This window comes from Apostichopus japonicus, chromosome 18 (genome assembly GCF_037975245.1).
Source record: "Apostichopus japonicus isolate 1M-3 chromosome 18, ASM3797524v1, whole genome shotgun sequence".
Taxonomy (NCBI): Eukaryota; Metazoa; Echinodermata; class Holothuroidea; order Aspidochirotida; family Stichopodidae; genus Apostichopus; species Apostichopus japonicus.
In genome coordinates this window covers 2,318,476-2,332,871 of record NC_092578.1, presented here as the reverse complement: position 1 = coordinate 2,332,871, position 14,396 = coordinate 2,318,476, and the positions used below count along the sequence as shown (strand labels likewise).

General features: G+C 35.5%; 2 protein-coding genes across 4 annotated transcripts in view; one reads left to right on the top strand and one right to left on the bottom strand.

Annotated features, from left to right (window-relative positions):
* Positions 1 to 4,936, bottom strand: part of LOC139958665 (SWI/SNF-related matrix-associated actin-dependent regulator of chromatin subfamily D member 1-like) — a 135,248-nt gene extending 130,312 nt beyond the window's left edge. The window contains exon 1 of one of the 2 annotated variants that reach the window (XM_071955919.1): positions 4,777 to 4,936. In XM_071955919.1, coding sequence (XP_071812020.1) covers positions 4,777 to 4,881 — 105 coding nt within the window. In that variant the 5' untranslated portion in view covers positions 4,882 to 4,936. The remainder of the gene's footprint in view (positions 1 to 4,776) is intronic. The other variant, XM_071955918.1, reaches the window with a different exon arrangement.
* Positions 4,937 to 5,071: 135 nt separating this feature from the next.
* LOC139958671 (UPF0538 protein C2orf76 homolog) lies at positions 5,072 to 14,014 on the top strand. Of its 2 annotated transcripts, none has more exons than XM_071955928.1 (5): positions 5,072 to 5,273; positions 5,705 to 5,943; positions 6,589 to 6,677; positions 7,158 to 7,239; positions 9,794 to 14,014. In XM_071955928.1, the coding sequence occupies exons 2-5, from the start codon at positions 5,799 to 5,801 to the stop codon at positions 9,868 to 9,870; spliced, it is 393 nt and encodes a 130-aa protein (XP_071812029.1). In that variant the 5' UTR covers positions 5,072 to 5,273; positions 5,705 to 5,798; the 3' UTR covers positions 9,871 to 14,014. The 2 variants fall into 2 exon arrangements, with proteins under 2 accessions (XP_071812029.1, XP_071812028.1); XM_071955927.1 differs by having other exon boundaries at positions 5,139 to 5,374.
* Positions 14,015 to 14,396: the final 382 nt, after the last annotated feature.

Below are 14,396 nucleotides of genomic sequence, written 5' to 3'. Positions count from 1 at the left end.
CCTGTACAATAATTTGTAGGTCATAATGTGAAATAAATTTCAACTTGGCCTAGGACTACTTGGTACTGAAGGCCTAAATAGTCATAGTCTGGAACAAAGTAACAGGTCTACATGAACTAATATCACTCGGTGAGGCATAGGTTACAAATCACCTATAAATGTGGCATCATCAGTTGGAAAAAATGTTGGTAAGTTTGTAAACTTAGGTCCAAAAAGTACATGTAGGCCTATTAGCCTATACATAATATTGTACCTTCAGGGATGTAGCCAGGACATAGGCAGATTTCACAGTTACAGGGTCCAAAAGGTCCCTCCAGATCCCAAATTTTCAAATGCTTTGTTTCAAAACAAATGACCTACCATTTGTAACTTTGACATCCCAATTATCATTTGTGAAAACGCAGAGATAAAATAACCTACGGTTGTTACGAAATAAAAGTGAAACATGACACGAGTGGAAACTTTGTTATGGAAGATGATGAATGCATGTTAATCATACTTTCTTCTTTTTCATGTTTGAGGAGGAACTTTTTATAATTGTTTTGTTTTTAGAGGAGACTATTAGTACTATGGATCTGATAACAACCATCAGATTCATCTGTACAGCTGAAGTTTACCATTTACTGGAGCGTGAAGACTTTTAAGGACTTGGACGGACAAAACTCATAAAATTTAAATGGAAAAATTCTTTTGAATAAGATATAAAAAAGGCAGGTACTTGAGTGTTTCATAGTTTATTAATAACAACTGGAGTATCAAACATTTGAATGCAAATCAAACATTCAATGTTAATTCAACAAAAAAATTAGGTGAAACATCACTATTGCAAACATAACACTTGGACGGACAAAAGTAACATATGCATTGCAAACATAACCTTGGACGGACAGATTCACTATCAGTAAGTCAATAGTTTAATCATTTGATATCATTAAATGATTACTTGAATGCTTTTATGGCATAGTAAGGATTCATCCAAATTCCATGTCATGCTATTAGAAACTGTGTTTTGCAGTTGTTACCCCTGGACAAAAAAAAATGTCAAATGCACATTGCAAACATAACCATTGACAATGAAGGACAAACTTACAATAAATAAGAAAATTATTTATTCAGCTAATATATCACAGGTAGTCACAGGTATACATGTACATTCAAGGTAAGGTAAGTTAAACTGCTTCAGGAAAGGTTTATGCAGCCACATAATAGCCATGGCCCACTCTCTCCCAGACCCCGAACTTGTCTAAAGAATAGTGTTTACATGGGTCCAAAACTAGGGAACCGGGTACCCGAGAGTTGTTACTGGTCAGGTATCCAGGTACCCGGAAAAATTGTTTACCCTCGTGTATCGCGATTTTCAAGAAAATAATATTTTTTAGTTGTTCCGTCTATAATCCATTAGTAACACCTCGTAAAATACCTAGTCAGTATTCCATGTACGAAATAAACGAATGTATAAAAAATAATTGTGAGAATTCTTTCAACATCATCCACATGGTAGCCTAACACCACACTAAGTCAATGGGGAAAATTCTAGCCTATACTGCAATTGTGACGCAGTTATAAGATATCCGTGGAATACTTTCATTATTGCTGTTATCTTCGACCAAGGGGTTGCCTAACACCACACTAAGTCAATGGGGTAATCTAGCATAACCATGTTTATTAGCTGAAATTGTGACGCAGTTATAAGGTATCCATGGAATACTTTCGTTATTGCTATTAGCTTCGACCACATTGTAGCCTAACACCACACTAAGTCAATAAGAATTTTGCCTAACCATCGGTTTAAAAAAAAAAAAACACTGCGTAGGATTCGGGTAATAAATTAGGAACCGGGTAGTTTCGCGGATACCCCGTGCAAACACTACTAAAGAATAGTGATATGAAGAGGTTTAGTGGGTGGCTGAGCCTAAAATACATTTGCATCAAAATTTGCGATCAATGACTAAAGGTGTAGGGATAAGTACTACAAAATTTCGCGCAACCGGTATACCCACACATTAAAGTTATTGTTTTCCGTCCCGCGTTATGTTCGCACTTTAGGAGCGTTACGTTCGCCTTGTCAAATAATTGTTTTGACCTATCCTTACAGAGTGCTATATGTACACATGAAAGTAACGTTACTTTGTCGCAGACGGTCAAAATAAATCAAATTATTCATACCACCAGTCCAACAAAACTTTTAAGTTTAAAGTTTTAATACTTTTCCTAAGTTAAATTCTGCGAACGTAACGGTAAATCGAACGTAACGCAGTTGGACGGAAGTTGTCAAAATGTGATTTTTTCGTTACGTTTTGTACTTACGAAAATGTTTGGCCTAACACAATTGAAGACTGACTTCATACAGACTAAATAATCGTGCGATAACAGAACATTGATGACGATAAGTTCGTTCACCTTCAATGAAGTTTCTTTGGTGATCGAGCGAACGTGACATGGAAGTTTGGACAGACATAACGTTCGACATCAAAGATTGCTTATAACTCACACATTTTTACAATTACTGCCATGTTTTGGACAAGATGATGACGGGCGATTACCAATGTTGTAATCACATTGACTGACGGGAGAATTTGTTTCTTTGTTTTGAAGGAAATGATAGATATACATTTGATCACAAATTGGACAGAATTTTAGAAGTTCAAAGTAAAGAATTTCAATGTCTGATTAGAGAAAATTGAATGGGGAGTTGAACCAAAACTAACTATTTTTTGTTTTGTTCCACTATCCTGTTTTAACAAATGGTGGACAATATTTGAAGGGGTGGGTCATTTATCAAGGGAGGCCTCAAGAAATTGAGGTGTATAAACATGTGGGACCCTATTCCGTCCACAATATGTAGTTCCACTTAATAAAAATTCTTCGGACACAGATAAAAAAGACACCACATAAAGATCATTATTTTTTTTATTTCTACAATCATATAACTGCATAATTCTGGTATCACAATTTTTTTTAAATTGAATATGTTGCATTACCTCAACTCATATTTGAAAAGTATAATTGGACCCCTTTACTGTGAAATCTGCCCATACGTTGTCAGTATTTCTCAACATTCTGAATAATTTGGTTTGACGTTCATTCTTCCCTACCAATGCAACTTACATAGTTCTTGCAGTAATCGGTGAGTGCTGGTCTCAAAAGTATCAATTTCTGATCAGTACTGGTATACAGGTAAAGGGTCCCTTGATGCTGATTGCCACCAACAAGGGTAGCTACATCACTTTTAATAATTCACATTTAATCACAATCTTCACTGAAACACTATAAGGCCAGAGGCCTAGATCTTTACTGACCTTGGCCTAGTTCTATCTTAATAAGAATAATTTTGAAGATTTTTAAACATCAACCTTCACATTCTATGCATTATAAACCTAACATACAGTGGTGTTAACTCTAATTCTGGTCTATATTACTCAGGCCTTGGTGCTACTCATAGTGCCTAGCATCAATGCTGGAATTTTTGTAGGCAACTTGTTATAGCATAGTTGGTCTTAGTTTGGTATTATGACACTTTGAAATTTCAACATATCTAGCCTGTGCAATGTGTTACCATCATGCACATTCTAATTCTTTCGTATTTCGAAAACATTTCGACAAAATTATGGGCAACTTCTGTGGCAGTATTTTTATACAGTATGGCCCCATCCTGGAACCTTTTGTGGCGCTGTTTTCTTAGAGATTTGGCATCACTTTTGTAAAAACACATAGGGACACCTATACTACTACTGTACTACTAGGCTTACTTTCCATTGCGATGGTAGTGCATCATAAGTACAGTACTACTACTGAGTACTACTACTACTACTAGTATAGTCAAGGCTTCATAATTGACGCACCCCCGTAATTGACGCACCTTCAATTATTACTAGCAACGATACAGCAGGCCACCTAAACTTTTTGCAGTCAAGCAAAATAACATATTTCATGAGTTTGAATCCATTTCAGCTATTTGCTGACCAAATTGTGGTATTTTTTAAGCTTTTAACACCCTCCCCACAGTTTTGCACGTTTTTTGGGCATTTGGAAATCTTACATCCTAAAAATAACCAACATTACCTCAATATGATAAGACTACTCTCTGGGACCTGACCTGTCTGCGCTTAGAGGCTCAGAGCATAGCAAACAGCATCTAAAGTCAATGGATGTATACTAAGGCCTGGACTACAGTTAGCTAATCGACAAATGTGTCAATTTAGGGGTATGAAAGAACTTGACACGGCAGACATTTTGTGGTCAAATTCTGCTCAATTGTACGGTGCATAAGCACAGAACCTTAAATATTTTGAGATCATAACATTTCTGAGGAACTACACATATGAAAAACACATAGAGTTGAGTGATTTGGATTTTTCCTTGATATACATCTTTGATCAAATCCTTAAGTGCGTAAATTATGAGCCCACCATGCTACTACTAGGCCTAAGAAACACTACAGTTAGTTACTTCGACTATACTTCGACTAGACCTAGGCCTGAAACCGATTCCAACGGGTCTGTTATTGATAAAATGAACACTGGGCTAAGACTTTTTATTCCGTCAGTTTTCAATCATGTTTGCATTTTTGTAGTCGTTTGTGAAGCTTGTCTATATATGGTGTATAGTAGTAAGCACTGGGTGCCACAACGGAAAATACTTTCGCGGAACTTGGTCCCAACGTACAAGCTTATTGAGGTTCCTTTGTCATCAAGTAAGGATTTTCAAAGGCAAAGTTGTACGTTGATAAGAAATTGATATTTTCGATACAAAGCAATAAAATGAAATTCTACTCACAGGATACGAGGTTGGGGGAAAGGCTCTCATTCCTGGTCCTCCTTGGGCATGAGGAAATCGTTGCTGAGCATGAAGAGCAGACGTTAAGTAAGGGTTGGAAGCCATTTTCCTGTAAAGTCCATTTATATGTGGGGTACAATTATATTAAATAAATTAAAAAACTAGTAATTTTGAACTGACTGCTACTCAATTAAAACTATAGTTACTTTTTCAGACACATTAAAAAAATTAAAAACGATTTTAATCATTTAAATTTAACATAATTTAAATGAAATAATTTTAAATATTCAAGACCGTTGATTACGAATATGGGTTCCCTTTCGTTAGATGGATTGATAGTGCAGGTTGATTTTTACCACCTGACTTAAATCGCAAATCACATGTAGACCTAGCTGTAAATGTGTGTTGACAAATTTCTTTATCTGTGTTTGTCGTATACCCCCAACTTACACAACGTTGTACTGCGTATACTTTAGTACACCGTTGGCTGTGACTTTGTAGGTCCATACTATTACTACTTAACCATCAATAACACTTAACTTTTGAGCGTGTTCTTCTGAACATCGGTGTCCTTACTGATAATTGTGATATCATATGGGTGAGGCTAAAACGCATCAAGCGACAGTTTTAAATTCCATTTGAATGTCATTACAGGCCTAACCATATTGATATTGAACATTTTATGTGAACATGAAAAGTTTTATTATCCTAGATGGCAATGCTATAGAAGGCTAGGCCAATATTTACATGAATTAACCTAGGGCTCTGCAGTTTAACTGCCCGGCCGGAGAATTAAAACTGGATGTTCCAGTGCAATTAACCAGGGAGCAGCTTAACTTGCAATGTAGAATAGCCTACAGTACAAACACTTTTCAAAGTTCTTTTTCACATTTGAAAGAACATGTATTTCCTTTTCCTCTCCTTTCAGATGTAAAAGAAGAAAGGACCGCTCTCTACGCTGCAATCAATCAGTTATCGACACCGATCATCAGTGTACATGTCAATACTTAACAACCAAATCAATGGAAAGTGAAAACTTGGCAAATAACATTATAGTGCCTATCAGATTGGTGCGTTCATTTGAATATCGGAATATTCAGCATGTTGCTTATAAGGACATATCACCTTCAATGCTAGGAAAGGAATTTCTTCAGATGATACTGAATGGTAATATTTATTTTCTCTGCAATATTCCATCTTAGATATTGTACCATCAGTTGTTGTTGGTAATATTATTAGTACTAATATTAATATTGTGGGATACATGAAAAGTGGTTGGCATTTTCCTCCTAAAAATTTCTTTGGTTGTTATGCTCTATTTTATTGATTTCTAAAGATAGTAATGCAGACTTTCTTTGTTGTGGATTGATTTCAAATCAGTGCAACAGTGTAATTATTAATCAGATTTTCTCTTCTGTACAAAACTTAAATGACAAGTTAATTCCATTGGGCAAAGAATAAATTTAACTAAACTGCTTGGGGGAGAGATGGAGGGGGGGAAAGGTGTAGGTTCACACTTGATTAGCTGTTATATACTTAACTTGGTAATGCGCAGAAGCAAGGTACATTGTCAAATGTATTAATATCAGTTACCTTCTTGATTGGGAAACAGTTTGAACAGATTTATCCAATTCAACCATTGACAACTTGAATGGTTCTGTACAGGTATACTGGCATTCCAAAGGAAACTTTCATACATGCCAACAGATCAGTTGGTAGTCGTACAGTGTGTCAGAAAATCACCATATCTCCTAAGCATCTAAAAAGACATAAAGGTCTATGTAATATGTGTTGAAAAAATTTTACTTTTAGATATCAAGACAAGATCTGGACTCCCTCCACCTTTTCGAAATTTTAAGTATGACACATTGAAGATTGAGCACAAACCTCATGGTGCTAAGGTAAGCTTGAAGGAGTTGTATTATTAATTTCCGGCTATTGATCAGAGACATCTACCGTACATCGGAAGTTAAACAAAGCGAATTACTGTTGTTGTTTCCTCCCCCCCCCCTTCCCCCTCCTAATTTACATTTCATGCATTGCTACTGCTGAAATAAAAATATCTAATAGCCTAAAGGATAGCCAACCTAGAGACAAATGACAAGAAATATTTTCGGGTCAAGCTCCCATGCTTTGATATGTTTTTCTTAATACTATGTACTCCTGGCAATTCTGCCAAGCGATTGGACTGGTTCCAACTGGTTTGTGAGATTAAAGGCTTTAATTCATGCATCTATTTCATATCCATTATGATCAGGCATTGTTACCAATTATCATGTAAATGTTCCTGTCAGGGCCTTTGTTTTGCTATGGTTAACACTACTTTGATACGGTAGCAGAAAGTCAAATGGACAATTAAACTTTTTGTGTCTTAATTACAGACTAACGATCCAGTTATCAGCACTGAAAGGGATGAGGAGCTATTAATTGACTTAGACAAGAGCCTGAATGCTTGTGGAATTGGTAAGATTTTGTTAAGATGTCTAGTGTTTTGTTCATCTCCTAACTGACTCATCCATTTTACAACATAGAAAGGGAGAAAGGATGTAAGGAAAGGAAACTGTGTTTGTGAAGTTTTTTCAACTTATAGGTTGACTTAGAAATGTTTGATCAAATATTTTTGTTTATGTGCCAAGACATAAATATATGATTGAACTCCTCTGTTCATCATACCCTCCCCCTTTCTCATCATTTGCACCACTTCTCCCTGTTCCTCTTCACTCACTCACACGTGAAATCAAACACAGAAGTGTAAGAAACAAGCACACCGAGGACTAATGTGAATGCCAAACCAATACCAAAGGTTGCACATTAAATTTCGCTTTCTCTTAGTGTCTGCATTTTACATATACAATTTAGTATCTACCTTAAACCGTACAGGATTTTTCATTCCAGAACATCCCCCTTGGTTGTTTCACATTGGTGATTTTATTTGGATCATGGTTCTTCTCTAACCATAGTTACTTCACCTGTCCTATAAAAATACTTTGATTTGACTTCTGAATGGTAGACATGGAATGATTGGTGTCTTGGATGTGGGTTTAGGGAACGTTCAATGTAGTGATATCATGTTAAAAATTTAGTAAGTCAGATAGAATGTGCAGAGACAGTTATTAACAGACATGAGCTCTTTTTATTTCACCTCCACGTTATGTTTTTTTGGTTACATTTCCAGTGTTTTGTATTTGCCAGACTTTTGCAAATGTTCACACATCTGTGTCCAAAAAAAAATAATATCATACAGTATTGTTTCATTTATTTGGGAAAAGAACATCGTGAGTGAGAAAATCATCATTGCTGTTATCATCCACTGTTATCATTTTACAAACATTCAACTCAGTGTTGGTATATCGATGTACTGAGAGTTTCACGACATAGATATATATTTATGGCACATTCACGCAACTAGTACAAGCCTACACAAGAGATGAAAATTGTAGGGGCAACCCTCATATGTAATGCATTGTCCATCATGTGTATGGTCTAGTTGATATTTGCACGCAGCGTAAGCTACGGCCTAGACTAGACAGTGCATTGTGAATGCACTAACTCTGCCATACACTTTCAGAGTTTTTTTCTTAGAAGTCAGGCTCATGTCTGAATTAAATATAATCACTCATAAATACCCAAACATTCAAGTGAGTTTTGGCACATTTATTTCAAACTTAAGTCCTCATAGCTTTCACTCTCTTCCCTTCGTTTAGCCTTCCCTGTGTTCCACCTTTAACCCCATTGCTGACTAGCAAATAGTTATATTCTATTGAAATAGTTGTAAACACTTCTATACAAATAGTTCTATACAAATAGTTCTATACAATTCTATACAAATTGTTATATAAATTCAAGATGGTCAATTTTCCAACAACAAACTTTTTTCTGAGGTAGGGGGTGGTGGGGGAAAGACCTTGCCTGCTCACTCCAATCCCTTCACCCCCACCCCACCTCAGTTTCTGACTCTGATATCATAACTTCATTCAATCAAATTTCAATTTCCCTCTGAAGACTAAACCACCACCAGAGTTGAAATGTTCTTGAGGTACTTTTAGGATTGTTAATTGACCCTAATCATAACCAACCAACAGAAATTTATTGGTAAAATTACTAAATTTGTGCCATATCGGAAGTTAATAGCTCTGCATACAGAGGTCTTTTAAAGGTATGCTGTATTGGCCCCAAATGTGCTGAATATTCAAATATGGTTACCTTTGGTCAAAATTCTTAAACTATTTTTGTTAAAATCTTCGAGGAAATTTTCCTCACTGGGACATTCAGTCATCTTGTGTGTAACTTGAAAGTGTCTGAGAACAATTTGGAGAGTTAAGACCTCCAGGAAAGTACTTTTTGTAAACTTCTAGCAATTATAGCATGCTATATATTTTGGGGCCTTTTACTGACTACCTTTAAATTGAGCCCTTACTTGGTATCGTAATCTAGTTTACCTCATCATACAAAACCATCTCCTCCATGGGATATGGCCTTGTGATGCCAAAAACAGGCCTCTTTCTACGATGTGATGTAACCCAGATGAAGGAATCAACATGAAAAAAAAAACTGCATGATGTCAATATTCACTCTCAAAATAATAAGGATGAGTAACCTTGAGTCAAATTTACTTTTACGGTTCTTGACCTGTCCCAACTGGTTTTCTCATCAATATTGAAGTATTTTCATTTCTGCGAAAATGCTTTCATGAGTTCTAGAACGTTGCTATATTTAGGATGTGGACCTTCGTGCAATGAGAAAAGAACCCCCATGACTACTTTTGACCTTTTTAACTTCACAGACATGACAAAAAATAGTTCAGAAACTATCTTTGTATCTGTCATAGATAACCAGAAAAACCAACAACTATAGGTCATGACTGAGTTGATGACATTAAAATGCTTGCTGATATGATACACATAGTTGAACATGATGTGACTATATTTGTAGACAATATTGTTATTAATCTTTTGTTCATTCTCCCCATCCAATTTTCAGTAAATATCAAATCTTTTTGTTTTGTTTTGTTTTACAGAGAATGAGACTGAGCTCTCTCTTTTCAAGATGGAGGACTATCTGCAATACAAAAAGTCTAAAATAGTGAAATGGTGACAGTTAAAGATCCTCTCACATATCTGTGATGTCGTTAACATATCATAAATATTTGATCAGGTGGTCAAGTGGATCTCAAACTCATGAGATATCATGGTTTGAAGTGTGATGCAAACAGAGGAAGATACCGCTCCATGGGTTATATGGAATCAGATCAAATTAAGCAATCTATGCTGTTTTTTCTGATGAATTTGGAGTATATTTCCTCAGAATCTGTTTCTGAGATCAGAATGAATCTCCTCTTATATCTATACAGTTTGGAGCTGTGCATCCTGTTACAAATTCACACCCATAGGATGTCATCAAGCTCAAACTGGCCCTTAGCAAACATCCTTTACTCAAGGGACAAGGAGACACGACCCCTTTAAAATAGTGCCACAAACATCTAGAAGAGTGACAGTAAATTTGAGGATTATCCTTCAATTTGAATACTAGTGTATTGTATGGAACAATTCCTGGTAATGGAGATCAGGTCTAGGGGGGAGACTTTGGGTTTGACTGAAATGTGAAACTATGAAAACAAATAAACTAGTATAAAAATGAACTAAAGCTAGAATTTTGTTCAATTTCTACACCCGGATGTTTTTGAGCTGTTCTGCCTTGAAATTAAGGAGACAATTATTATAGGCTTAGAACAGAGAAATTATGCCTTCAATTTCCTTTATATCCTGCTGCTATTTCTTTTATGTCATTTTAAACTTATAACTAATAGCAATCAAAGCATCTGAAGAACTTGAGAGATCTCTAAACAACAGCAGGTTCAAATCTTAGAGGAATATAACCAGTCAATAAATCTGTCGTTCACTCACTCTTGAAGGGCCATTGACTGTTTGGACGTTATTGTTGGTTATACTGTGTTGACATAGTGTCCCACATGTCACCAAGCCTTTAAAATAATGTGTACTCTTAATACTATAGAATTAGTTTACTCATTTTGTTACACTTTGTCATCTATCTCTCCTTTTGTTATATAAAAATTTTAATTTTTAGTGCAAAATGCAAAATTTATTTCACATGTACCCTAGCGTAAAACAGTGAAAAGAACTTCTACCCTAGAGAAACAGACTAAATGAAACGTAAGTCACTGTAAGGCTACCGGAAAAGAAAAGCAAATTGAGTGATAAAATGAACCCCAGAGTATAGCAATTGTACATGTGTGTAATTATGGTCACAGAATTTGTTGGTAATGACATCACCCTTTTGTCTGTGGCTAATTCATCTTCCACTTAGCACAGGTGTCTTCCTTCAATGGTTTTGACAACTCATTCAGCTGGCCCGCATCAAATTAAAGTCAAATCTTAAAAGTTACCTCAACTACCAATGGTAAAGGCCCCTGCGGAGAATTTGTTCACAAGGGAATACCTAGACATTAGTTCTTTTGTTTCTATAATCAAACCAAAATGCTTTTGCTCGTTAACTCAGACAGGGCGACAACTGTCAAATTAGAAACCTTCTTGAAGGTTGCCAAAGTTCAGAGTTAATGTTAACGAGACGCCAGGAGAAATTTCTCACAGTGAACATATCAACCGTATTATCTTTGCCGTCTTCAGATTTCTTTTGAACTATTTTTTTTTAATATGTAGTGAAGAGTTTTTATGAACATAATTTGCTGTCAAGTTATTTTACTCTTTATTCAATTAAATATTGTACAAGGTGTGTGGTACCAGCTGTGACCACACTGATGCATACTATATATATTCAAGAATTTTGTGAAGAAACATTAGAAAGTGAAACTAAATATTTTTCTTATTAGTGTTAGTCATGTAAATTTAATACTTGGAAATTATTACATAAGGGCTATATATATATATATATATATATATATATGATAATTGATGTTATATTCCCATACTGCAAAACACTTTTATATGACAGATATGCTAAAAGGGGACTTTTCGTCCACACTTTGACTGCCAGTGTCACTGGGTTTAGCTCAACTTCCGTTTGATAAATTAATAAATATGTTTAAGGAATTGCAAAAGCTTTGCTCGTGATCTGTGGCATATCCTAGGGAGACATATTAGGGACATGCCACCCCCAATGGTAAGTGCCCCCTGGTACCCCACCCCCAAATGAAATTTGCCGTGTCAGTTAAAAAGAACAGGCAGGAAGAAACACACAAATCTTTAACCATATTTTACTGTCCTTTACCTCCAAAATTCTGCTGATTAGATACTGATACAAGTTCTGCAAATGATTAAATACTAAGAGCTTAAGGGAACTATGCCCCCCGACCCACAACAGGGGCATTATGGCTGGCCAATGGACCCCACCAAGGCACAGCTTCGCACTCCACGTTAGCCCTGCCACATCTAACACCAGCTTACATTATTGTATTATGTGCCAACCCTTTCCAAATGTTGCTCTCATTTGCTCTACTCACCTCTCCCCCTGCCCGCCCCCCCCCTTCCCACTTCTAATTTCTGCTGTGACACCCTTGTATATGATGTTGTCTTTATATAAACATTTATTTTGAGTAATAGTTCATAGCATAGGTTAGATGAAATTCCTGGAAATTTGCTCACCATACTCAAAAAGTTACTTAAAACATATTCAAGTCATTTCCCTTTCTCTTGAGGAAAATATAAAGAAGACTCACTTTGATCTTGTTTAATATACTTGTACTTTTGTAAACTTGTATAATGTGTCAAAGCTATCCATAGGACCATCCACCCACGGAAAGTAGAGGATCATACATGCCTCTGGCAGGAGATTTAAAAAGAATAACAATAATTCCTAAAGTCTCGCCAAGAAAATCCCAAAGGAAATTTAACAATGCCTGGTCTCCTACAGAGGTACATTCAGAAAGATACCTCATAAAACATGAAAGTGCAAAATGAAATCTTAAAGGATGATTTCTTTAAACAAAAATGTGTTTTGATAAAAACTGATAGTTTCCCAACCAATGAAGTTCGGATGGATATGTTGCATATTAATACCACTTGAAGCAGATTTTGAGATTAAGAACTTTTTAAATATTCTTAAATACTATTTTGCTGATATGATCAGGGAGTTGTTAGCTCTACACTTGAGTATGATTTTTGTTGAAATCAATGATTTGTCGTGAAAATGTGATATTTGTAGAATATTTTCTTAGTTTTCAATTCATTTTCTTTTCATGTAGAATTTCATCACTATGTAACTAGTGTAATGTTACTAATGTAACATTACTATGTACCTAATGTTACATCACTATCTAACTATTGTAACATCACTATATAACTAATGTTGGTAAAAATATCATGTTCCTCAGTGGCTAATTGTAGGAGCATTGCTTCTCTTTATAAGGGACAAAATCTGGCTTTCCTGGGGGAAGGGGGACAAATATTGGGGGGGGGGGGCTTGTAAACTACTCCAAGTTGTCTCACTTTGAGACTAAATATTTGTATTAATATAAATACAATTCATATTTAAGACCAGCCAAAAAGGGCCACAATGATATCATATTTGCAACCTTTCTCGTTTTTGTGTGAATCATCACCATTTCAATTGAGGATTTGTTCATTTTTGACAAGACAAAATAACCACATTTTGCCCCCAGGAATAAAAAGTCTGGTATTTACCAGGAATTACAATTATGACAGAAGAGTTGAAGAATATGTCAGGTTTAATCCTGGATTTCCCTGAGGCAATTTGAATATCTCAGTTTCTAAGAACTACTTATTCCAAGGAATGAAAGTGTTCACTGAGGTTCAAAAAGCTTCATACAATTGGGTCTTTTTTTAATCTTAGCATTTTATTGACCAAATCTTTAATGTACATGATAACTAGGTATAATTGATCAGAGGTATTTCACTCAGATATGATTTTTATCTTAATGTTCAAAGATGGGGTGATCACCAATTTTATGACCCAGTATAAAATATTCTTGAATGTTCCTTTTGACAGCTCCAAATTAGCACTTTAAACCCATTTAGTCCATCAAATTAAATTGATGTATTATTTCATAATTTGCACACATATAAAATTAATGTCTAAACTTCCATCAAATTAATATTTTATACACCATTTAGTCCATTATAGCAAATTTTGTGTCCCACAACTTTTAAATGTATTGTGTCTTAACTTGTAAAGTTAATGCCAAACTTTGTCATTCCAGGTTGGTGCAATTTTGGTGAACAAGAGTAACAAAATATGTTTTTCAGATGTTTTAGCTTCTTTTTTTTTTTTGCGGCCGAAACACAAGATGTAACATTAAGTATGGCCCCAGAACAAAGAATGTACAGGGAGCCATCTACTTAAAAGAACATAATTGCACATGTTAGTTTTGTGGGTGAAATTGTACACCACTACAGCCTAGCATATATAACAGTAGTCACCTCTCCCCCAAAACAAAATTTTTGGAGTGTATACATGAGGTGCTCGTGAAATTTAAGCTTGTTGAGATTTCAAAATACCAGAAGTTGTGGGGGATATATACTTAGCACTTAAAACCATCAATATTGGATCAACATGTTAGCATGCTGAATGTTGCAAGAAGTCGTCTAAAGGACTTTACTGTATCCCCAAGTTACTTCCAGATTTTA

Coding starts and splice junctions, on each gene's coding strand:
- LOC139958671 (XM_071955928.1), top strand. CDS start 5,799: ATGGAAAGTGAAAACTTGGCAAATAACATTATAGTGCCTATCAGATTG. Junction 6,678..7,157: donor ACAAACCTCATGGTGCTAAG/GTAAGCTTGAAG, acceptor TCTTAATTACAG/ACTAACGATCCAGTTATCAG. Junction 7,240..9,793: donor CCTGAATGCTTGTGGAATTG/GTAAGATTTTGT, acceptor TTTGTTTTACAG/AGAATGAGACTGAGCTCTCT.